The sequence below is a fragment of the Danio aesculapii genome, chromosome 17, assembly GCF_903798145.1.
Source record: "Danio aesculapii chromosome 17, fDanAes4.1, whole genome shotgun sequence".
Taxonomy (NCBI): domain Eukaryota; kingdom Metazoa; phylum Chordata; class Actinopteri; order Cypriniformes; family Danionidae; genus Danio; species Danio aesculapii.
Genome location: NC_079451.1, coordinates 48,589,006 through 48,616,886, shown reverse-complemented (window position 1 = coordinate 48,616,886; position 27,881 = coordinate 48,589,006). Strand labels below are relative to the sequence as shown.

The 27,881-nt window shown below is 35.6% G+C and overlaps 1 protein-coding gene across 1 annotated transcript in view; it reads left to right on the top strand.

The window, feature by feature from the left end:
* The window catches only part of LOC130244123 (kelch-like protein 29), a 747,683-nt gene that overhangs the window by 540,813 nt on the left and 178,989 nt on the right, over positions 1 to 27,881 (top strand). The window contains 1 exon segment of the mRNA XM_056476409.1: positions 26,446 to 26,593. Within this exon segment, the coding sequence (XP_056332384.1) occupies positions 26,446 to 26,593 (148 nt within the window).

The window sequence follows — 27,881 nt, the reverse complement described above, 5'->3', positions numbered from 1 at the left end:
ATAATAAATCAAATTAATTAACTATTAAAATAAATAAAAACTTAAATATTAAATTAAATATTCAATATTAAATTAAATTAAACTAATTAAAAGAAATAAGGATTTTTCTCCAGGAAAAAATGAATAGGAAATGCTGTAAAAAGCAGCACTTGTGAAATATTTGAGTAAGATTTAAAATTTCACAGGAGGGTGATTAATGTTATCTTCAACTAATGATAGACTAAGAATAGCAAAATATTTCATTAATATACAATATATTGCTATTTAGGCAACTCGCTGGTCAGTGGAAGCATTGTATTTGAACCCTGGTGCGTTTCCTCAGACAGGCTTAAAATAACAGAACAGCGGTAACATATTTGTTGTGTGTATAATCAATTTTGCACTCGGTTTGCTGCTTCAGCTCTCAGAATGTCGAGTAATTGATTGGACTGAATTGATTTGGAGGAATTTTCAGCTTTCTCAATCTTTCTCTGCTGTAAATAACATTCAGAGAGTCATTCAGAGATGATTTGGTGCCATTTATAGGGCAAAAGCCATGACCCTTTCTAGAGCTGCTGTTCATTCTCATCTGCAGCCAGACACACACTGAAGTCAAACTAAACGCACAAACTAAAGGCCAAGAGTTCCTCCTTTGAACATTGGACAAAAAAAAAGAAGCTTCTCTCTTTAAAATCATCATCCGTCTCTCCCATCGGCACTAGAGTCTCATCTCTGGGGATGTTTGTTCACTCAAAAAATGACTTTTGCTGCTGAAACAACACAATCCTGAAGGTTTGTTTGGACAACTTAATTTTTTTATGTTCAATCGACTACAATTTGTAATATAAATTAAGTTAACCAAATTTATTTGTGTTGGGACAACATGAAGGAATTGTGTGGAACCTAGCCTTTTTTTTTTACCAACATAGGCCCATTCTGAAAACGTCCCCCTATATACATTTCTGGAGATCGCTTATTATGTAGCCTGAAGTACGTCTGGCTGCATTTCGTCTTTGAAACGAACACTATAGGGTGGTATGACGTTGTTTCTTTTTGTGCTAGCAGCTGATCGCTTGTGTAACCCGGATAACCTAGGTTACTAATGAAACTGGAAGTGATGTGATAAAAGAGAAAGAAAGCAAGGAATATGAGCCATTTATTTAAGTATGTATTAAAGTTATGGGCCCTTTAAGAGTCAACCGGAGAGTGAGCAGAACTCCACTGACACATCTTATTTTGTCAAGAGAGGAAGTTATTGAGAATGTTCGAGAGAGAGACGCGAAACATTAACAGCGAGTAATCCAGAGCCCCTCCGCTTTCAAAATCGTCGTTGGATTGAAAAGGTGATATCTGAGCAAGAAGCGGATGTGGTGGAGCTTGTAAGCAGATGCTGAAGCTGAGGAGAATTTTATTGATGAAATAACACTTTCACTTTGGCTGGGTTTTTTGAGTGAGTTGAAGCACCTGTGACGAGTCCCTGGTTCCTGCTGGACTTGAGGAGAAACTTATGTACGACGAGCCACCCACGGAACCGACTCACTTGTTAGACTGTGTGTTTGAGCCATCGGACTGGTAGGAGAATTCTTTTGATTTGTTTGGAGAAACAAACTCGGACTCATCGCGACCGTCCTGTTTTTCTTCTTTATTTTCTTTAAATCCTCAACGAAAAACACTCACTGGAACTGAACTAAGAGAATCAACAGTTGATTAACTTATTGAACAGTGAACAGCAAACAGTGAAACAAATCCTTTGAACAGTGAAGTGATTCATTTGAACAGTGCAACGATCTTTTGAACAGCGAAGCGATTCTTTTAAACAGTGCAACGATCCTTTGAACGGTGAGGTGATTCATTTGAACAAAATAACGATTCTTTGAACAGTGAGGTGATTCATATAAACAGAGTAACAATTCTTTGAACAATGAGATGATTCATTTGAATTGTGTTACAATCCTTTGAACAGTGGGGTGATTCATTTGAACAGAGTAATGATTTATTGAGTTAAAACTGTGAATATTGAATTATAACCTGCATTTTGAGTTGAGTTGTTTTATTTATTAGTGATTTATTTCTTTATATTCTTTTATTGATTACATTTGAAAATACAAAGTCTTATTTTAATCACAATTTATTGCTGTTTTACTTTGTTTTATATAAAGGGTAGCACAGCGTTGTAGATTTCCAAGATATCTATTTATTTTCATTTTGTACAAGTGTTTGAAACTTAATGATTGTCTTGATTATAACTTTGTAAACTGTATACTGAGTTCACGTTCATCTGTGTAGATTTCATTTTTATAGTTTATAATTATATATATATATATATATATATATATATATATATATATATATATATATATATATATATCCATACTAGTGCTGTCAAAATTAGTGCGTTAACGCAGGCGATTAATTTGTAATATTTAACGCGTAAAAAAAAATTGTACGCAGTTGCAGTTTATTTCCTGTTGTGGCCGATGTGTGTTCAACGTGCAAAGAAATATGGATAAGACCAAGGAAGGACATTTAGAAGTCGTTTAATGGAATTTGATACCGCATGTCAAATGGAAAGAAAAAAACGTCCGCATTTCATGACTCGGGTAATCAACTCCTTTAAGGTAATCAAAAAACGCTGTTTACATTGTAGACTCTTAATCGGCTTACAGTCGGAGTATTGGTGTCCATGTAAATGTACTCAGTAAAAGTGCCAGATGATGTCGCAAGCTGTCACAGACAGCGCATTCCTCTGCCTTTAGTTGAGTCCATGCGCCCTCAAATGTTTAATTTAGTTTGACGTGTTTCCCACCTTACACGCACCTTTGTAAAGCATCTGCTTCATGCTGCTGTGTCAGAATCCTTGCTTGTACACTATTCACCTTATTCTTCATGTACGAGAGGGCGCAGCCATTGGAATCTTTTTGGCTCGAGACTTCCGGTCTCATTCACTTCCATTCATTTTTAAACGTTAAAAACAGCTCGGTTTGCTGCTTGATGTTGCAAACTGATGTTTTCTTATTATATTATTCTACTTTATTGTCATGAAAACAATTGCGTGTAGAGCCAGTAGTTTGACCGTTTTCTGGCGTTTATTATTCCTAGTCACTTCTCCCATAGGCAACTGTATCGGAAGTTCTAAAACAATCGCAAAAACGAGCGCACTTCCGCTTTGAAGAATAAGGTCTATAGCCATACTTTAGAACGCTTAGTTTAAGCAAATTTGATAAACGCGATGGTACGTGTTGATGAATCTAAAGGGAGTCGCTCGGGTGCGCTGTACCGCACGCGTTGTGTGTGCGTGCGTGCGTGTGTGTGTTTCCTAGCAACAAGAACAAACAGACGGTGTCCGTATATCTCAAAGTATAGAATTTGACGTTTAGAGATGGTGTGATCAAAGTCCCTGCAAGAATTCTAGAGTCTTTGGTGTGACACAACGCGTAACTGTGCGTGCCTTTGACGCTTTGATGCTTCTTACGTCCTTGTCACAGCACCAGTGGCACCGAAATTCATATGCTGATTCTGTGATTCTGCTTGTTCTCACTCTCAGGTCACATCATTCAAAAGAAAAGGGCAATAGTACCTATAATGTCAACATACTGGACTGTCTTAGCAACTGGCTAAATGTAAAGGAGGACTAAGCAAAATTGTTTCTACTTTATAATTAATCTTCTTAACTCTCAGCAATACAAGCTTTTCAATGAGTACAATTGTTTGTATTCAACACTTTGTTATTATAATTTTTCAATTTCCATATTTGCAATGCCTGTATTTTGGCATTTTTCTGCAGTCCACTTGGAATCCAACATGGACATCATTTTTGTTTGTTATTGACATTGATTGTTTTGAAATTCAAGTGGCATTTACATGCCTGTGTTTTTATTTCTGTAATAAATATGGCTAAATTGTCCGTTGTGTATGAGTGTGAATGAGAGTGTATGGGTGTTTCCTAGTAATGGGTTGAAGCTAGAAGGGCATCCGCTGCGTAAAACATATGCTGGATAAGTTGGTGGTTCATTCCGCTGTGGCGACCCCAGATTAATAAAGGGGCTAAGCCGAAAAGAAAATGAATTAATAAAAACAAAATAAACAAAAGCAACAGTAAAACATTTTAATCGATCTGAAATTTAATTTCTATTAGTAGAATCAAACAAAAAAACAACAATAAAAAACATTTTAATTGAACTGAAATTAAATAACTGTTGGTTAAAAACAAAACAAAACATCTGCTGTGTTTTTTGTCAAGCCCACTCAGAATTGTATAAAGGTTTGGGATGGTTTAACGTTTAATAAAACAGTGCACTGAAATAAAAGCAAATTAAAAAATACTAAACTATAATAACCTTGCTTCTCAAAGCCATGACGAAAAGGCAAACTCTCTTCACGAAGTGCCAGTCCTGACAAATGATGGATCATCGGCTGCTGGAGCGAGCGCTTCATGCTGGCTTCTGTGTTGACAGCGCAGATAGGAAAAGCAAATAAGAGCATGACAGTGCGGATGCTGTATTTGGCTTTGTGAGAGGCGGAGAGCGATGCTGCCCAACGCCTGGTGGATTAGGATGGTGGAGGACAGCCATGCGCTCGAATGGAGAGACGGCTTATTTGACTGTGGGGAGTGATCCTGTGCGGATGGAGGATGAGCTCAAGCATGCTGTCGCTGTTTGACAGGCCCTCGTACAGTACAGTAACCCACACGTGCCACTTAAAGAGACCTCACGTCCTGTCAGCTAAATAACACCACAAAGACATGCGTTCAACCTGTCCGGATGAGTTTCTACTTGCATTCTGATGTCTGAAGTAGTTTCGACTCCTGTCTTGTGTGCTTGTGAAGCATTGTTCTACACAATTCCTTCATGTTGTCCCAACACAAATCGTTTAAAGCTCTGGTCAGATTATACGAATTTTCCACGATTTCGGCACAATTTCCTTGGCGAACGGTGTCGGGATTCGTAAATGACAAATGTGCATCGTGACACAAGATTCAATCGTTTCTTCTAATGTGATGTGGCATTGTTCATGACAGCCGATACCATGCCTGCGATCCCTCACGACATCATCCCAGTCTAACATGTTTAATTTTTGTCTCGTTCTTCAGGGCGAGTTCCGTCACGTGGGGGACACTGGACAATAAGAGCACGTCATTTCTTAGTTATCTCAGCGGGTGCTGCTGTTAATTCCCCAGTCGGGTAATCAAAAAATAGGCTGCATATTTATTTATGGGTGGATAAGATTAATCATAATGATAATAATCATAATGATAATGATAATAATGATAATAATCATCATGATAATAATTGTGGAACCAACATCACTACTTGCTATACACTTTTATACACATATACACTTATTTAACAACACACTTTACATGCCAATTTGCACATAACAGCTGCACATATAACATTGTATATAGTAATATAGCTCTACATACACAATTTGTATATTTGCATTCACTACTTACTTGTATTTTTAAAAATATATTTATGATCTGTTTTTTGTCCTGTCTCTGTAATCCTGTTGCACTGTAGAAGCTCTGTCACCAAAACAAATTCCTCGTATATGTGAACATACCTGGCAAACAAGCTCTTTCTGATTCTGATTCATTGGTTAAGCAAACTTTAACTAGCTTTTCTAAAATATTAGGGTGTTTTAAGCAATTTTATCTGACAGTCTGGCACAAATATGCAGACATCTTCATTCTCACAGCGAGTTTCTGAGTTCTCTCATCCTTCCAACAGAGTTTTGTCTCCCGAGGTAATCTGGGAACACGTTCAGTGCTCTGAATACATTGTAAAAGCCTGTCCTACTTATTCAAATGTGTCATTAATGGTGAAAACAGTTTATAATAGGCTTCTCTGAAACTGTGAATATTTCACTTTAATTTTATTTAACCGTTTAAACGCTTGCTATTTTGGGATTTCCGCCTGGATTTTGCCTACCCAAATTTAAAAGCTTCCCAAATCCACATGCAGAGGTGTAAATGCAAAAATTTGGTATCGTTTTAAAGAAAACCCTTTGAATTTTCATACAACAATATTGAAGACGTTTAAAATAGCTGTGTATGTTGTTTGTGTTATAATAAACATCAAAAAAGAGGCGCTTTTTGTAAATTTTATTTTTATAAACTCAAATTTGAAAGTGGATCATTTAGGTTCTGTGTGGTCAAGCTTGCTGTAATTAATTTAGGTGGTTCCTGCACATGTCTGTAATCATAGGAAAAAAGAAAACATCTCTACCATTATCTATGCAAAAGTTATTGTATTCCAACTGATGAGAGGTGCTATACAAGCCACAGGGATCGATCATTGTTTTCATATTTCACTATTCTTTTGTTTGATCAAACATAATTCACTGTGTTTGGACCACGTCAGACATATAAAAGGATTACTTATGCACATAATGTAGCCTAGTTGTGTGCAAGCGTGTTTATTGAGATTGAAATAATTTTTTTATTTTTTTTTATAATTATTTTTATAGGGGTTTTCACATTTATTGATAGAACAGTGGAGATTTAAAGACTGGAAAGTGTGGGGAGCAGAGAGAGGGGAAGGATCGGCAAAGGACCTCGAGCCGGGAATCGAACTCGGGTCGCCGCGAGCACCTGGGTGCTATATGTCGACGCACTAACCACTAGGCTATTGGCGCCAACAGATTGAAATAATTGTAAACATTTTTTTAAATGCGAAAAGAAATATTGTTACAGCAACACTTGTGACTGCTTTGGGAAATAACGCTCGTCGTAGACGTCATGGGATGACTGATCGTGAAAGAACGTGTAGTTTGGCACATTTGTTACCCATGACAAGTCAAGATTATATCAAGAAAAAAATCAAGAAAAAATCGCATAATCTGAAATAGTGACTCTTGCAACCGACAATAAAAATCCTCTGATCTGACCGGGGCTTAAGTTAACTTAATCGTTATTACAAATATAAGTGGATAGAAGATAAAGCTTGATATACGTGCTAGTTTTTAGTTCAGAATTGTAGTATTCTAAAGGATACGTATAAAGTTTTCTAACTGGTGAATGAGATGATCTACTGTCATGTTTAAGGTGCTTGTATGCGATATCAGGAGGTGTGGCTTTGTGTTTCAAACATATTTAGCTAAACGGTTAGCATTTAGGCAGATCACCTACTGCTTTTTGTCATTACATATTTACAGTTTACATACATTATTGTATGCAGTAATATACCTGTTGACTTGTCAATTTGTATATTTTTATTCTCTATTTGAAACAAAGCAAACTTCTCATTTAATATATCTGCTAAAAGACGGACTATATTACTTTACAAACTGTGTTGTATCATAATAAATCAAATAAACGTTTGCATATTAGTCAATAATATCACTGAAATTATTATAAAAACTAAATAAATATATACACATTTGCATTTGTAAATAAATAGACTCAATGATCGACTAAAAGAATTCTGTGTGTGCCTGCACACTTTAGAAATGAAGCCAAATGACAAATATTACATTTCTATGTGCGTTCTTATTAAAATACCTTCATTTCATTGGTATGGGATTGTGAATGAAGAGCTTCTGCAAGATGTTTGCATGCCACAACTCCTTTTCAAGGTCAACGCAACCTGAATTTAAAGGCAGATGTACAAAATAAATTGAAGCATTTCGGCTCCTTGAAGTATTTGATCATTTAAAAAAAAATAAAAATTTATAATGAGAAATGACTGCACATTACTAATGCGAAGAATGCAAAATTACATTTGAGCTGTACACAGAAGGCAAAATTAGCCGTCCTGTGTAATTTGATTTATTTTTCAAATATTTCAGTAATATCAAAACCATACGAATACAACTTAAATGTATGCAAGTAAAATAAATAAGAAAAATTCAGATCAACTTCATATTAAACAGTATAATACCGTGCATCCGGAAAGAACTCATAGCGCTTTATTTTTTCCACATTTTTTTTATGTTACAGTCTTATTCCAAAATGTGTTAAATTCATTTATTTCCTCAACATTCTACACACAATCCCCCATAATGACAAAGTGAAAAAAGTGCAAATTTATTAAAAATAAAAAAGCTGAAAAATCACATGTACATCAGTATTCACAGCCTTTGCCGTGAAGCTCTAGATTGAGCTCAGGTACATTCTGTTTCCACTAATCATTCTTGAGATGTTTCAGCAGCTTCATTGAAGTTCACCTGTGGTAAATTCAGTCGATTGGACATGATTGGAAAAGGCATACACCTGTCTATATAAGGTCTCAGGGTTGACAGTGCATGCCAAAGCACAAACCAAGCATGAAGACAAAGGAATTGTCTGTAGACCTCCGTGACAGGATTGTCTCGAGGCACAAGGCTGGGGAAGGTTACAGAAATGTTTCTGCTGCTCTGAAAGTTCCAATGAGCACAGTGGCCTCCATCATCCGTAAGTGGAAGATGTTTGGAACCACCAGGACTCTTCCTAGAGCTGGCCGGCCATTTAAGCTGAGTGATCAGGGGAGAAAGGCAGTCAGGGAGGTGATCAATAACCCAATGGTCACTCTGTCTGAGCTCCAGTGTTCTTCTGTGAAGAGAGGACAACCTTACAGAAGGACAACCATCTGTGCAGCAATCCACCAATCAGGCCTGTATGATAGAGTGGCCAGATGGAAGCCAGTCCCCACCTGGAATGTGCCAAAAGGCATCTGAAGGACTCTCAGACCATAAGAAACTAAATTCTCTGGTCTGATGTCACTAAAATTGAACTCTTTGGAGTGAATGCCAGGCGTTACGTTTGGAGAAAACCAGGCACCGCTCATCACCAGGCTAATACTATCCCTACAGTGAAGCATGGTGGTGGCAGCATCATGCTGTGGGGATGTTTTTCAGCAGCAGGAACTGGAAGACTAGTCAGGATAGAGGGAAAGATGAATGCAGCGATGTACAGAGACATCCTGAATGAAAACCTGCTTCAGAGTGCACTTGACCTCAGACTGGGGTGACAGTTCATCTTCCAGCAAGACAATGACCCAAAGCACACCGCCAAAATATCAGTGGAGTGGCTTCACAACAACTCGGTGAATGTCCTTGAGTGGCCCAGCCAGAGCCCAGACCTAAATCCTATTAAACATCTCTGGGGAGATCTTAAAATGTCTGTACACCGTCGCTTCCCATTCAACCTGATAGAGCTTGAGAGGTACGGGCAAGAATTCCCAAAGACAGGTGTGCCAAGCTTGTGGTGTCATATTCAAAAAGACTTGGGGCTGTAATTGCTGGCAAAGGTGCATCAACAAAGTATCTAGCAAAGGCTGTGAATACTGGTGTACATGCGATTTTTCAGGTTTTTTGTTTTTAATAAATTTGCAACAATTTAAAAAAAATCACATTGTCATTATGGGGTATTGTGTGTAGAATGTTGAGGAAATACATGAATTTAATACATTTTGGAACAAGGCTGTAACATAAAAAATGTGGAAAAAGTGAAGCGCTATCAATACTTTCCGGATGCACTGTATATAGGCAAACATACTTAGTTTATGTATTTTTGCATGATGAAGAAAGATAGAACTTGTTTTATAGCTTTAATTTGTGCAAATTGGGATGTAAACAAATGGTAACACTTAATTTTGAAGTACTATTAAACTGTCTGCTTTATATCTGTTGATACTGCTCCTTCAACAGATATTTAACTGACTCTAAGAAACTTTACAAGTACATGTCAACTTACACTAACCCTAACCCCAACCTAACAGTCTACTTATAATCTAATGACAGTTAGTTGGCATGTAGATGCAATGTCACTTAAATTCAACAAATGGACCATCAAAATAAAGCATGATTAAACATACTGTATAAATAGTGTTGTTATTTCACAATAGTTATCAAGTGTTCATAACAGTAATAGCAAAAAAATGTCTGCTGATTCTGTCTGGCTCTAGTTATAGGCATAACATTGCAGCAAAAACTGCAAATGAACACACATGAACTCTGGTATACTGCATTTTACTTTCTAAACAGAAAAGGTCACTGTCAGTAAACCAAACACACTTTACATGAAGTCTGAATGTGAGGCTTCTGCCTGCGGACTGAGTGAAAAACCTGTTTCTGGACTGCTGCTAGTATTTCTACATAATCATGACATGAGTGCTGTCGTTCTCCACAGTTAAATTGCCTAAAGGTGTGTGTTGTACCAGAGCTTTCTGATGTGAGGGAAATTTTAATAAGAAGTGGCATGTTTTCGCAACCCAGGCTCATTTGGAATATGTGCCCAGGGCTACATTTTTGAGAACCAAGAAATATGTCCCCTGGCTTATGATTCATTCATTCAATCATTTTCTTTTCGGCTTAGTCCCTTTATTAATCTGGGGTCACTACAGCGGAATGAACCACCAAATTATCCAGCATACGTTTTACGCAGCGTATGCCCTTCCAGCTGCAACCCATCACTGGGAAACATCCATATACACCCATTCCCATTCATACACTACGGACAATTTAGCTTATCCAATTCACCTGTACTGCATGTGTTTGGACTGTGGGGAAAACTAGAGCACCCCGAGAAAACCCACGCAAACTTAAGGGGAACATGCAAACTCTACACAGAAACTCCAACTAACCCAGCCGAGGCTCAAACCAGCGACCTTCTTGCTGTGAGGCAACAGCACTGCCCACTGCGCCACTGCATGCCACCCTTCTTTGGAGTGAATGCCAGGCGTTACGTTTGGAGAAAACCAGGCACCGCTCATCCCCAGGCTAATACCATCCCTACAGTGAAGCATGGTGGTGGCAGCATCATGCTGTGGGGATGTTTTTCAGCAGCAGGAACTGGAAGACTAGTCAGGATAGAGGGAAAGATGAATGCAGCGATGTATAGAGACATCCTGAATGAAAACCTGCTTCAGAGTGCAACAGTGAATTTACTTTACTAATAACACAAAACAATCAAAAGTAGCAAACACATTACTTTTACATGCTTTCATTAATCTGTATATACAGCATGTATAGCTCTGGGCTCGGAAAGTTCTCCAAATATAATGTTATCCCACATTTTTTGCAGTAATATGAAGGTGGAGGTTATATAGGTGCTGTTAATTGCTGAGCTTCTCTATAAAAAGGGGGAAAAAACACATTTAGGTTCTGAAAGAGATCAAACCTCTTCCAGGGAAGGAGAAGTGATGCAAAAGTAAATCAAAAGTAATATAACGCATTACTTTCCATTAAAAGTAACTAAGTAACATGCTTAGTTACTCTTTTGGGGGAGTAACTCAATATTGTAACCAAGCGGCAACATCCCGCTCTCCCTATGGAAGCCAATACGGAAGTAACTGAAACTGCAATTCATCAAATCCTGGCTAGTCCTGGCTCCATAATAGAGCAAGTTGCAATTGAGCCCACTGTTAGAATGGCCAACTTTACAACAGAAAAAAAGGTGTTTACAGCCTGGTACAAAGAACGATTTTGGTTTATATAGCTAATATTACCCTCCATGACAACTGAGGGGGGTGATTTTTTTTTTATAACTCATCCATTTCCTTTATTTTAGGTTATATTACGTTTGCATAATTAAGGGCGTGGCCACTTGAGTGACAGCTAGGTCTCGCTGGTCGCCGTCCCTTCATTCAGCTGAATCCGGCAGATTAGCCACTGAACTCTGCATATTCATCGTATTTTTGTGTTGTTTTATGTGGCTTTACACAGTCAGCTGCCTTTTAGACTTATTTCTTACAATTACCAGATGATATGGGATGCTGTGTGCACTTAATTGTGCTCACAAACCATTCACGTGGCCTCCATTTTCCATGTGAGTAAAGTTATATACTTGTTTACCACCTTTATAAATGTATTTGTTTTATTTAAGATCATTTATCATTAATATTTTTCTTTAGACCCGTAAAGCACTCCAGAATGTGACAGATTGATTAGCTGTAGGCTCTAGAACAGTCATCTGAAGCGTTATCATACAGTGTTATGCTGGAGTTCATCAATAGTCTTGCATTTACTAACACAGACTATATCTGAAGTGTTTGGAAGTAATTTGCGTTTTCCTCCTGTAGAAAAGCGTCATAAGAACAATGTTTAGTGGCTCAATGTATTACTACAGTGTTTTTAAAAGTCTAAACACTTTATTGATATAGTGTACAGCCAAGCACATGTGGTCAGAACACAAACGAGTCGCAGGTAATAAAGTATCAAGCGTTTCTCCCAAAGTAAAGTCTGTCTGCCAGGTCTAAGCAAAGTGCCAGCAGGTGTCTGTAGCTCCGCTCACTCTCCGCCTCTTTGCCCTTGTTTGGTATCCCGCCGTGGGTGTGATGACGCGCGAACAAAATGGCGACGATTGGCCGCGCCTACTTGTAGCTTCTTTTGAAGTGTTCAGAAACCTATGGGTGACGTCACGGATGCTACGTCCATATATTTTACAGTCTATGATTGTAACACATTACTTTCAAAAGTAACTTTCCCCAACACTATCCATGATTCTTCGTTCTCAAAAATGTAGCCCTGGGCACATATTCCCAATGAGCCTGTGTTGTTTATTCCTCAAGTAGTGTTTTGTACACAGCTGTAGACGGTTGCTCTTTCACTCCATTAGTCAATGATTGTTGACCACAACTGTGACCGCGGGTAAAGTTGGTCAGATGTAGAGTTGTGTGGTTAGCATGTGAGGGATTAAACAGTCAGCTGATCAGTAAATAAACTGCGGTTTGAGGTTATAAGCTCTTGTGACCTGCTGAGTTGTGTGTGTGTGTGGATGATTTATGGTGGCAGTGTTATTAAGAGTTGTGCTTTTATTTCCTGAAGTTCTCTATTAAGCCTTACAGTTTCGCAAACCATATTAGCTGCATGCATGGGAGATTCACTTTGCATATCCTTGAAGGAAATATAATATATAATAGTGAAAATATAATAAAAGTGTGTAAATAAGAAAAATAAATCACTCATAAACAAATATTTTAACATGTTATTTTCAGTGTATCTGCCTCCTGGGAAATTTTAATTGCTTTTTCAAATATTTCCCAAGTGATTATTAACAGAGTGAAGACATCTTTATGCTGTTTACTTGGGGTGCAACTGTTCAATCTACTCGCGGTTTGGTATGTACAGTTGAAGTCAGAATTATTAGCCCCTCTTTGAATTTTCTTTCTTTTTTAAATATTTCCCAAATCATGTTGAACAGAGCAAGGAAATTTTCACAGTATGTCTGATAATGTTTTTTCTTCTGGAGAAAGTCTTATTTGTTTTATTTCGACTAGAATAAAAGCAGTTTTTAATTTATTTAAATTCATTTTAAGGTCAAAATTATTAGCCCCTTTAAGCTAAATTTTTTCTTGATAGTGTAAAGAACAAACCATCATTATACAATAACTTGTCTAACCTGCTAGTTAACCTAGTTAAGCCTTTAAATGTCACTTTAAGCTGTATAGAAGTGTCTTGAAAAATGTCTCGTCAAATATTATTTACTGTCATCATGGCAAAGATATAATAAATCAGTTATTAGAGATGAGTTATTAAAACTATTATGTTCAGAAATGTGTTGAAAAAAATCTTCTCTCCGTTAAACAGAAATTGGGGAATAAATGAAACAGGGGGGCTAATAATTCTTACTTCTATCATGGTTTTAGGGTCCTAGTTTCAGTACGGTTTGTGCTATGCTTAGAAAAAACAGGACAATTCAAAGAACAATAAACATTTTTATTGGGTAACAAACACCTGACAATGCAAGAGCTTCACACATATGACTGTAGATTTGCATGTTGTCTGATTAATTTAATAAAAGTAGGGCATTTTGAAAATTGTGTTCAAATAAATTACTTAAGAAAATAAGGAGAACAAGCTTACGTTTCCCCTTTTTCAATTTTACATCTTGACACAATAGACTCAACCAATTATGCAGATAATAATTATATATATATATATATATATATACACACACATATGACATAAATATCTGTCATGTTTTCTGCCTGACTTGAGATCGCTTTGTCTCCTGATCCATTTGCGCAGTTTCATCTTCTCTTGATTAGGCTCATAATCAGATTTACTCGAGGTAAAAAAAAAAAAAAGTATATATATATATATATATATATATATATATATATATATATATATATATATATATATATATATATATATATATAGATATATATATATATATATATATATATATATATATATATATATATATATATATAGATATATATATATATATATATATATATATATATATATATATATATATATATATATATATATATATATATATATATATATATATCTATATATATATATATATATATATATATATATATATATATCTATATATATATATCTATATATATATCTATATATATATCTATATATATATATATATATATATATATATATATATATATATATATATATATATATATATATATATATATATATTTAGATGTATGTATATATATATTTAGATCAGATCAGATCAGAATCAGAATCAGAATCAGTTTTATTGCCAAGTGTGCTTCACACACACAAGGAATTTGTTTTGGCTACAGAAGCTTCCAGTGTAAATGTATGTAGATGTATGTATATATATATATATATATATATATATATATATATATATATACAATATATATATACAATATATATATATATATATATATATATATATATATATATATATATATATATATATATATATATACAAATGTAGATGTATGTATATATATATATATATATATATATATATATATATATATATATATATATATATATATATTTAGATGTATGTATATATATATATATATATATATATATATATATTTAGATGTATGTATATATATATTTAGATGTATGTATATATATATTTAGATGTATGTATATATATATTTAGATCAGATCAGATCAGAATCAGAATCAGTTTTATTGCCAAGTGTGCTTCACACACACAAGGAATTTGTTTTGGCTACAGAAGCTTCCAGTGTAAATGTATGTAGATGTATGTATATATATATATATATATATATATATATATATATATATATATATACAATATATATATACAATATATATATATATATATATATATATATATATATATATATATATATATATATATACAAATGTAGATGTATGTATATATATATATATATATATATATATATATATATATATATATATATATATATATATATATATATATATATATTTAGATGTATGTATATATATATTTAGATGTATGTATATATATATATATATATATATATATATATATATATATATATATATATATATATATATATATATATATATATATATATATATATATATATATATATATATATATATTTAGATGTATGTATATATATATTTAGATGTATGTATATATATATGTGAAACCATGACTCATTTGCTTATGCACATTAAGCAAACTCATACAAAACACACACAAAAAGTGAAATGAATGAGGAGGTTATATATAGGTTAAATGGCCAAAACAAAGACAGCTGTTCTGGCACGTAACGCACATTTTCAAAGCAGAATATCTGACCTCAGCATTGATTTTCAGATAAGCAAGAATGTTCACTTAGGATGCTTCTTAAATATCTGCAAACATATTATGCTATTTTTTATGCTGTAGAAGAGTCAAAAACTTTCATACAGCACCTTTAAACGCGTATGATTTGGCTTTTTAATTGATTTATTTATCTGAAATCCTCTAGCTGTCATCTAGAAACTGTTATGATGTGTTGTGGGTAACTTAACATGTAACACAGCTCAGAATGTGTTAAAATAAACACTGCTAAAAGAGAGTGTTAGAATGAGGCAAAGGCAGTGTTTCCTCTCCTCACTCCTCCTGGTCCTGAGGGTTCAGTGCTGCCCGAATGTAAGCAGGAAACAGACCTGACACACTTCATGATGTTATATTTATTCAGCGTGCAATATTCCAGACACAACTTTTGACAAGTTTTAGTGAATGCAGGTGAATTTCATTACCACCAGCAAACCCGTCAGCGATGCCAATGTGCATCTCTATTCTGAGACTGAACAGCCGGTGTTTTACATTTCTGCTCGTTCCACATGCTTGAATTTATTTTTTTGGTGGCGTTATGAACAGAAGCATGACCGCAGGTTCCACTCACTGGAGAACATTGTAAATTATCATGTGGGGTTCCACAGGAGTCAATTTTAGGATTCATCTACAGGTATGAAACCATTACAATTAATCTACAGGTATGTAAGCACCCTTAGGCTTCCTTCATACCTGTATATTGATTGTTTTGTTCTGAAACAAGGATTAAAAATGTTACAATGTTGCTTTTTGTTTACTGTGTTCACAGCTTCACATAGAAGATCATAGTAAATTGAAACAGTTTCAGTGTTTAAGTTCAGTTCAGTTTAGCTCCGTTCAGTGTGGTTTAATAATCACTACTGAGAGTCCAAACATCCATCAATGCGCAGCTACAGGTCCGGCAACAATGCAAGCCAGTGGCGACAGCGGAGAGGAAAAAACTTTATCAATTGGTGAAAGTGAAGAATTAAAAAACCTTGAGGGAAACCAGGCTCAGTTGGGCACGACCATTTCTTCTATGGCCAAACGTCTTGTGTAGAGCTGCAATCTAGGCGCCGGAGGCTGGAGAAGCTGTACGTTAGCGAGACTTGTCTGTCCCCGGAGCCTCACAGGAATCAGTCTCATGCTCTCCACGGCCTGGTCCAGGATTATGGAAACCTTAGGATCATCTTGTCGCTGGTCTTGGATCGCATCAGTGGTGCTGCATAGTCTCTGGGGACCTCAGAAGGAGTATCCCCAGGTGGAAATGGGGAATAATAATAATAAAAGAGAATAATTAGCATAGCTGCTGTTCATAGTGTATATAAACGAGATATAAAAACCTGCATGGGGCACATTCATACTCAAGATAGGTGTTTAATCTAGTTTTGAACTGCAAGAGTGTGTCTGTGACTCGGTTATTATCAGGAAGGCTATTCCAGAGTTTAGGAGCTATAAATGAAAGGCTCGACCTCCTTTACTCGACTTTGCTATACTAGGTACTACCAGAAGCCCTGAGTTTTGAGATCTTAAAGAGCGAGTTGGATTGTAGCGAGACAGAAGGTTGGTTAGATAAACAGGAGCTAGATTTTTTAAAGCTTTATGGGTAAGAAGCAATATTTTAAAATCAATACGAAACTTAACAGGCAGCCAGTGTGGGGTGATATAGTCATTTTTTCTAGACCTGGTAAGAACTCTGTCAGCTGCATTTTGTATTAGCTGAAGTTTGTTAATAGATGATGCTGAGCAGCCAGCATTTAAGTGATTTATGAGGATATTGTGGTCAATGGTGTCAAATGAGGCACTAAGATCGAGTAAAACTAATAGCGAGATGCACCCTTGGTCAGCAGCTAAGAGTAAATCGTTGGTTATTTTCACTAATGCAGTTTCTGTACTGTGATGAGCTCTGAAACCTGACTGAAACACTTCAAAAACATTGTTGGTCTGCAGAAAGGAGCATAATTGAGCAGAAACAACTTTTTCTAGTATTTTAGATATAAATGGAAGATTTGAAATAGGCCTGTAATTAGCTAAGTTGCTGGGGTCCAGTTGTGGTTTCTCAATAATAGGCTTAATAACAGCTAACTTGTAAGGATTTGGAACATGGCCTAAAGATAAAGAAGAGTTGATAACGTTAAGAAGAGGTTCTCCTATAACAGGTAGCACATTTTTTCAGTAATTTTGTCCGAATTAGGTCCAGTAGGACATAAGCAAAATAGCGCACTTTAATTTTGAAAGGTGATGGCCACAGACACCGTCACTACATATAAATCAGAGGTAAGACTTTCTTATACATAGTCTTTGGCTAGATTTATGCATTATATGCTTTACATTATAGAGAGAAATAACAGACAAACCGAAACTGCAGTTTGGTCAAACAGCTCTTGTTAATAGTTCAGCATGCTGTCACTTTCACGTATTTTACTTGAAGGGAAGTTTTACAAACTTAAGGTGCATCCAAAATCACACATTTATGCACTATTCTATGCTAAATAGTGTAAGTACTGAATTCACACTGAAAACTCTAAGAAGAATAAGTGCACTTTAAATACACAGATGATGCACTTATTCAGCCGTTAAAATGAAGTGTGTAATGTTGGACACTTCACACACTCAACGGCCGCAGCTTTGCTCAAGTAGCGGAAGGGGTGGACCTATCAAGTGCTCATGTTGGATTACTTTATTTTGGGTTGTGAAAGCAAAATTCTCCTAAGAGAGTGATTATAGCGTCTCATGATTGTGGATGCGGTTATACTCATGGCAGGCTTTATTTGGTCAGTTATTTCAGTAATCTGGCAACCGTCAAACGTCATCAGGGAAACAGTTTGAATTTCAGCTTAGTAAAATAACCATTTGTATTCCAATCGGGACGACACTACCTACATAAACTATGCTGTTGATACATAGTGCAAGAGTGCACAGTGTATTATGTGCTATTTGGGATGCAGCTTAATTTTGAGAGGTGCGTGTGATATAATTGATCACGATTGGTCTGTCATCGTAATCAGTAGTAATCCAATCAGATCCAAGCCTACAATAAATAGACCGATTTCACCTTTCTGCCTTAGCTTCGTTTTAGAATAAACCCCATCTCCTCCTTTTCCTCCTCAAGACCTACCTGATCTCAGACCCCCTGACATGCTAATTGGGCTCACTTATCTCCGAGCTCAGGGTTCTCTCCTGGGACAGCATGCCAAACCTGCTAAAAACATCAAGCAAAATCTAAGTGTGAATTCTTGAAATGCACAATTATCGGTAGGAATGACATCCCGCCCTACTCCTGATTCTCTCTTCATGTAGCCATATATGACTATTACATATCCAGAATACACTGTTATATAACCTGGTTCCTTAGTTCGTTGGATCGTGTTGCTTTCTCACTACAATTGATTTGCTCTAGAGTACATTTCAACAGAGCTGAGACCACCTCATTCAGGCGATCTCAGACTGATTGTTTTGGCGCAGATCAGAGCGTGATTGCAGTGTTCACATATGCCAAACGAACCACGCTAACGTGCAAACAAACCAAAACAAACGTCTAGGTGTGAAAGCATCCTAGATTGAGTGCCCCTGCTGGCCTCACTAACACCACTTCCAACAGCCACCTAGGTCTCCCATCCAGGTACTGACCAGCCTCAGCCCTGCTTAGCTTCAGGGAGTAACCATTCTCGGGCTACAGGGTGATATGGCAGCTCATGGTAGTCGTGTTACAGTGATCTGCAGAAACATTTCTTGTTTTTATTGTTTCATGCTCTGTCCTGCGCACCCGCTGTTGAACCCTCTGTGTCTTTGTGGCTCTTTTTTTTGTTCATTTAGTGATCAAATGCAGACCAGCACTAAATTCCACAGAAATGCCATTCATAACATTTTACCTACTTTATGGTTGCTTATTTGTTCGCCTCATTATAATTGCATTTTAACATGTCATTGAATGCATTTTTTAGTCAAATAAAAAAATCTAATTAAAAGCAAAAATGTGAAAGCACAACACAAACACTCTGAGAGATTTGGATGCACTCTTTAACGCCAGTTTACAGTTTGACTTAACTAGCCTAATTAACATACTAATCTAGTTAAGTCTCTAAATGCACTTAAAGCTGAATACTAGTATCTTGCTCAAATGTTATGCACTGTTACCATGGCAACCACTAAATTAATTAGTAATTAGTAGGAATCTGCACGCGCAGAATTCCGCAGATTTTCAGCTCATCATTGATTCTGTTTATTTACTTGTGTAAATGTGTGTAAATTGATATTTATTCAGTTTTTTAATTCATATCAGTAATATTATTGACTAATATGAAATTATTCATATGATTTATGTACAATACAGTTTGTACAGTAATATTTTCTGTCTTTTAGTTGATGTATTATATGAGAGACTTGCTTTGTTTACCAAATAAAGTGGATCTAATTGGATTTGAGTTGTAAACATTAAGTAAAAGTTAAAAAGGTAGGTCCCACTTTATATTAAGTGTCCTTAACTACTATGTACTTGCATCAAAAAATAAATACAATGTACTTAATGTGTTCATAATGTATTTGAGAACACTTGTGGTGGTCTTGAGTTGGGATAGGGGTAGGGTTATGGACAGGTTTGGTGGCATGGGTAGGTTTAAGGGTGGGCTAAGGTGTAAGGGATGGTCAACAGTGTATTTACAAATGTAATTACAGGAGTCAGTTACATATTTAATTACATACAAGTATTAATCAAGTATAAGTACACAGTCAATACATATATTTACACAATAAGTACATTGTAACGAACTATTAATTCCTGTGTAAGTACATATTAGTTAAGGCCGCTTAATATAAAGTGGGACCAAAAGGTATTACTTTTTATTCCATGTATTAAGGTTTTAGTTATGATACTCCTAAAATCATTCTGCATAAATCTGCATAGTTTTAACACAATTCTGCGCAGAAATAGCAAAAAATGCCCACAGATTCCGTCTGGACCTAATTAGTTACTAAAACTGTTGTTTCAAAACATGTTGAAAAAAATATCTCCGTTAGGCAACAATTGGGAAATATTATTAAAAGGATTAAAATTTCACATGAGGGATAATAACTTTGCCTTCAACTGTACATACACTCACCGGCCACTTTATTAGGTACACCTGTCCAACTGCTCGTTAACGCAAATTTATCAAGAAAGGTGATTTAAGTGACTTTGAACGTTGCATGGTTGTTGGTGCCAGACGGGCTTTTCTGAGTATTTCAGAAACTGCTGATCTACTGGGATTTTCATGCACAACTATCTCTAGGGTTTACAGAGAATGGTCTGAAAAAGAGAAACTATCCAGTGAGCGGCAGTTCTGTGGGCACAAATGCCTTGTTGATGCCAGAGGTCAGAGGAGAATGGCCAGCTGATAGAAAGGCAACAGTAACTCAAATAACCACTCGAGGTCTGCAGAAGAGCATCTCTGAACACACAACACGTCCAACCTTGAGGCGGATGGGCTACAGCAGCAGAAGACCACACCAGGTGCCACTCCTGTCAGCTAAGAACTGGAAACTGAGGCTACAATCCACACAGGCTCACCAAAACTGGACAATAGAAGATTGGAGAAACATTGCCTGGTCTGATGAGTCTCGATTTCTGCTGCAACATTCAGATGGTCGGGTCAGAATTTGGCATCAACAACTTGAAAGCATGGATCCATCCTGCCTTATATAAACGGTTCAGGCTGCTGGTGGTGGTGTAATGGTGTTTTCTTGGCTTATTTTGAGCCCATTAATACCAATTGAGCATTGGGTCAATGTCAAAGCCTACCTGAGTATTACCTGAGTATTAATATCTTCTGATGGTGACTTCCAGCAGGATAACGTGCCATGTCATAAAGCTTGAATCATCTCAGACTGGTTTCTTGAACATGACAATGAGTTCACTGTACTCAAATGGCCTCCACAGTCACCAGAACTCAATCAAATACAGCCCCTTTGGGATGTGGTGGAACTGGAGATTCACATCATGGATGTGCAGCCAACAAATCTGCAACAGCTGTGTGATGCTACCATGTCAATATGGAGCAAAATCTCTGACTAATATTTCCAGTACCTTGTTGAATCTATGCCGGCAGTTCTAAAGGTAAAAGAGAGTCCAACCCCATACTAGTAAGGTGTACCTAATAAAGTGGCCGGTGAGTGAATGTTTGCTTATTTTGTTAAGTGAATTTGGGATGAAATTTGAGATGTTTTAGCAGTGGTGTGTTTAGATGAGAAGGTGGGTAATTCAGACTCCTCCTGTAGCAGGAATGTCTAAATACCATTTCTCACATTTAAAGAAGCGTTTTTCAGACTTGGCAATGAGAAACGCACTGACAAACCCATCGCCCACACTTGACGCTGAGGAGGGATCTTTTTATGTTTTCCTCCTTTTATTTACAGTTTTTAAATGCATATGAAACGTGGCATAAAATCAAGAAGACGTTTAAGACTTGTTTTCAGCCACTTATTTTGCTTTCTTCGACTTGCTTATAGAACTGAGTTCTGACAGTGGCATAATGAGATCCGTCTTTCGCAGACACAAAAGATGAATATGAATGAATGGTGTTGTTCCAAAAAATATTATAAGCAATTTTTTCTTGGTCCTGACACACAAAAAATAATGTGCACAATCCTTTGTTAATTGCACTGAGATGTATGTAGGCCTGCCTCTTAATACTATTAGTGGACAGGAAGAAGTTTGATTGACTACATTCTTATTGGTTGGTTATTAATATATTATTATTATTGTTGTTGTTAGTATTATTTTCGTTTATTTATTTATTTATTTGGCATGATATACATATTACTGGCAAAAAATCAAATAATATTTATTCAATCATCTTCTTTTTAGTTTAGTCCCTTTATTATTCAGGGTTAGGGTGTGGAATGAACCGCCAACTTATCCAGCATATGTTTTACGCAGCGGATGCCCTTCCTGCTGCAACCCAGCTCTGGGAAACACCCATACACTCTCACATTCACACACATGCACTACGGCCAGTTTAGTTTATTCAATGTAGTGCGTGTCTTTGGACTGAGAGGGAAACCGGAGCACCTGGAGCAAACCCATGCCAGCATGGGGAGAACATGCAAACTCCACACAGAAATGCCAACTGGCCCAGCCGGGACTTGAACCAGTGACCTTCTTGTTTTTTTTAAATGTATTATTATTATTATTATTATTATTATTATTGTTTTTTATTTTTATTATTATTGTATTTATTATGTTTATTATTTTATTTTTTTACAGTTATATACATATTACCGGGAATTTTTTTTCAAATAATATAATAATAAAAAATAAAAAAAATAATAAATAATAATATTAATAATATTTTAATCGAATTAAAATGTTCTAATTTATATATACTGTATATGCATGTGTTACAATGCATTTTTAAGGGACAATGGTATTTTTTCACTTTAAATTGTATTTGTCGAAGCATCATGGATCTTAAATAAAATTTTAAATGTTTTCATAATTGTGAGCAAGATTAGTTTTAGAAAGCATAATACAGACAAATAAACAAGCCAAAATTTGGCCAATTAGCTTCGTGAAACTTTTCAGATTTTTCTTACAATACATTTTCCATATTTTTTTTTCATTTGCTATATAGAATCTTATTGGCTTTTATTAAACATTATTGGAGTTGACATTGTATTAAAACCAAGCGGCAACCTCCCGCTCTCCCAAGCAAATACTGAAGTAACTGAAACTGCAATTCATAGAAATCCCACTAGTCCTGGCTCCATAATAGAGCAGATTTCTATTGAGCCCACTGTTAAAATGGCCAAATTTACAACTGAAAAAAAGATGTTTACAACCTGGTACAAAGAAGGATTTTGGTTCATATAGTTAATATTACCCTTCCTGACAACTGTGAGGGGGGTGAAATTTTTTTTTTTATAACTCCTCCGTTTCCTTTATATTAGGTTTTCTTAAGTTTGCATAATTAAGGGCGTGGCCACTTGAGTGACAGCTAGGTCTTGTTGGTCATCGTCACTTCATCTCAGCTGATTCCGGCTGATTAGCCACTGAACTCAGCATATTCATCGTATTTTTGTGTTGTTTTATGTGGCTTTACACAGTCAGCTGCCTTTTGGAATTATTTCTTACAATTATCAGATGATATGGCATGCTGTGTGCACTTAATTGAACTCACAACCCATTCACGTGGCCTCCATTTCCCCGGTGAGTGAAATTATACACTAATATACCATCTCTATAAATGTATTTGTTTTATTTAAGATCATTTATCATTAATATTTTTCTTTAGACCCGTAAAGCACTCCAGAATGTGACAGATTGATTAGCTGTAGGCTCTAGAACAGTCATCTGAAGCGTTGTCATACAGTGTTATGCTGGATTTCATCAATAGTCTTGCATTTACTAACACAGACTATATCTGAAGTGTTTGGGTGTAATTTGCGTTTTCCTCCTGTAGAAAAACGTCATAAGAACAATGTTTAGTGGCTCAGTGTAGTACTACAGTGTTTTTAAAAGTCTAAACACTTTATTGATATAGTGTACAGCCAAGCACATGTGGTCAGAACACAAATGAGCCGCAGGTAATGAAGAATTAAGCGTTTCTCCCAAAATGCTAGCAGGCATTTGTAGCTCCGCTCATGCGCCGCCTCTTTGCCCTTGTTTGGTATCCCCTGGTCGGTGCGATGACGTGCGAACAAAATGGCGATTGTTCGTAGCTTCTTTTGCGTTCTTCAGAAACCTATGGGTGACGTCACGGATACTACGTCCATATCTTTTACAGTCTATGATTAAAACTAGCAGTTAAAAAGGGATAGTTTTCATAAAAATCTGATTGCAGATTAAATGCTTAATTATTTGTGTGAAGGAAACAATGTGTGTTGTGTAAGAAGAAAGTGTTATTTTAGTATTATTGTTACATTAGATTTATTTTTATGCTTGTTCTTGTCTTTATTTACTTTTAATTTCCATTTATTTTAATGTTATTTTAAAGGAGACCTGCAAAAATCACTTTTAGAATGGGTTTAAACACAGTTGTGTGGCGGCAGTGTGTGTATATAAGCAGCTTCTAATGGTAAAAGTTTATAATTTTATTATTTATATTCGCACTTGATTAAAACAGTCTGCAGAAACACTTTGGTTGACATTCTGCCTTTTATACATGTCATCAGAGGGGAAAAGCCCCACCCATTAGTGACCATCTGTCCCTCATTAGCATAGGACGTTAGTCTTGTTTTTGAATCTTACACTATGCTGATGCACAGGCATTTGTAGCTCCGCCCTCTTTTGAAAAGAGCACAATCTCATTTGAATTTAAAGTGACAGTCACCAACACACCATAATTAGGTTCACAGCCTAAAAGGGTCAGTTTTAGAGAGTTATAAAACATTATTTGTGTGGAATTTTGAGCTGAAACCACACACACACACACACAGGGGACATCAGAGACTTATTTTACAAATATTTTTGTAAATATACTTATTTTTTGTAAAAAGGGTCCCCTTCAATAGCTGTTCTTTTTTGTACAACACAATAAACTAACCAGAAAAAAAACAAATAAACATTTACTTTCCCACAAGCTGAAACAAAATCAGTAAATTGTATGTGAAGTAAGAGTTTGAGTTGCTAAATCTACTGCCGTTGAGTAGGAGAATGATTTTTGCATGTCCATTTCGATTCGATTTTTTTTAACTTTAGTACCTATTTTCAGCGAGGTGATTAAAAGTCCCCCTCGATGCTGCAAAAAAAAAAAAAAAAAAAAAAAAAAAACTTCTTTCCTTCCCCTTTGATTTACAGTCAATGCGAGGGAGATAAGAATTAATTAGTAAAATTAATTATTACATAATGTTTGTGTTTTCACTGTGTATAAATATTATGTACATATAATAAAAACATATAGAAAATGATTTATTAAAAATGTAATAAATTTTTATATAAAATGTTTGTTTGTGTATATATATATATATAATTTAAAACATATTTTTGTTTCTTTTTTTAAATATTTTCCAAATGATGTTTAACAGAGCAAGGAAATTTTCACAGTATGTCTGATAATATTTTTTCTTCTGGAGAAAGTCTTATTTATTTTATTTCGGCTAGAATAAAAGCAGTTTTAAATTTTTTAAACACCATTTTAAGGTTAATATTATTAGCCCCTTTAAGCTATATTTTTTCGATAGTCTACAGAACAAACCATCAACTTGCCTAATTACCCTAACCTGCCTAGTTAACCTAGTTAAGCCTTTAAATATCACTTTAAGCTGTATAGAAGTGTCTTGAAAAATATCTAGTTAAATATTATTTACTGTCATCATGACATAGATAAAAGAAATCAGTTATTAGAAATGAGTTATTAAAACTATTATGTTCAGAAATGTGTTGAAGAAATCTTCTAAATCTGACTTCAACTATATATATATATATATATATATATATATATATATATATATATATATATATATATATATATATATATATATATATATATATATATATAGATATACATATATATAAACATTTACTTTCCCACAAGCTGTAACAAAATCAGTAAATTGTATGTGAAGTAAGAGTTTGAGTTGCTAAATCTACTGCCGTTGAGTAGGAGAAGGATTTTTGCATGTCCATTTCGATTCGATTTTTTTTTTTTAGTACCTATTTTCAGTGAGGTGATTAAAAGTCCCCCTTGATGCCGCAAAAAAAAAAAAAAAAAACTTCTTTCCTTCCCCTTTGATTTACAGTCAATGCGAGGGAGATAAGAATTAATTAGTAAAATGTTCTCTATATAGATCTCACTTTCTTGCACCCAGTCAAATTGCTGGGGGCCGACCTTGGATTTTCCTGCATTATTGATGGCTCTAATCTGGAACAGCGGCGTAATTAAAAGAGCGAATGGAATGGAATATTAACAAAGCAAAATGATGTGGCGGCGTCTGCCAAATGGGTTGTAATTGGAAGTGTAGATGGTAATTAAAGGCTGGTGTGTTTACTGGAGATGTTCTTCTGCTTGAAACAGGTCTCTGGACACCCGACGGCAGACACGCAGGCTCAGGGCCAGGTTCTGGCTAATAGCGTCCGGTGGGGACAAACACCCATTAACCAGTCCACGCCCTGGGACACAGACGAGCCACCCGCAAAGCAGATGAGGGAGAAAGATATCGCAGGTAAAGAGCTGAAAGAAAGCCCAGAATATCTCCTATTTGCTGTCTTCTTTCATGCATGGATTGATTGCTTGAAGTGGATTCAGATTAGGGGTGGGCGATAACACCTACTGTACATGTCTAACTCAATCTCATGGCCATTCATTCATTCATTCATTTTCTTTTCGGCTGTGTCCCTTTATTAATCCGGGGTCGCCACATCGGAATGAATTGCCAACTTATCCAGCAGGTTTTTTTTGCAGCGGATGACCTTCCAGCCGCAACCCATCTCTGGGAAACATCCACACACACTCATTCACACTCATACACTACAGACAAATTTAGCCTACCCAATTCACCTATTGCGCATGTCTTTGGACTGTGGGGGAAATCGGAGCTCCCAGAGGAAACCCATGCGAACGCAGCGAGAACATGCAAACTCCACACAGAAACGCTAACTGACCCAGCCAAGGCTCGAACCAGCGACCTTCTTGCTGTTAAGCGAAAACACTACCTACTGCGCCACTACATCGCCCTCATGGCAATTCATAACTAATAATTTATTTATTTAATTATAAATTTATTTAGTATATATATATATTAGTGCTGTCAAATGATTAACAGCAGTACATCACATTCAAAATAAAAGTTTACATAATGTTTGTGTTTTCACTGTGTATAAATATTATATAATATGTATATATAATGAAAACATGTATAAAATGGTTTATTAAAATTTATTACATTTTTATATAAAATGTTTGTTTGTTTGTTTGTTTGTATGTATATATATATATACATATATATACATATATATATATATATATATACATATATATATATATATATATATATATATATATATATATATATATATATATATATATATATACATATACATATATATATATATATATATATATATATATATATATATATATATATATATATATATATATATATATATATATACCATTTAAACCAAGCATCAAAATGGGGATGAAAAGTGATTTAAGTGACTATGAATGTGGCATGGTTTTTTGGTGCTAGACGGGCTGGTCTGAGTATTTCAGAAGCTGCTGATCTACTGGGATTTTCACATACAACCATCTCTAGGGTTAACAGAGAATGGTCTGAATAAGAGGAAATATCCAGTGAGCGGCAGTTCTGTGGGCGCAAATGCCTTGTTGATGCCAGAGGTCAGAGGAGAATGGCCAGACTGGTTCCAGCTGGTAGAAAGGCAACAGTAACTCAAATAACCACTCGTTACAACCGAGGTCTGCAGAAGAGCATCTCTGAACACACAACACGT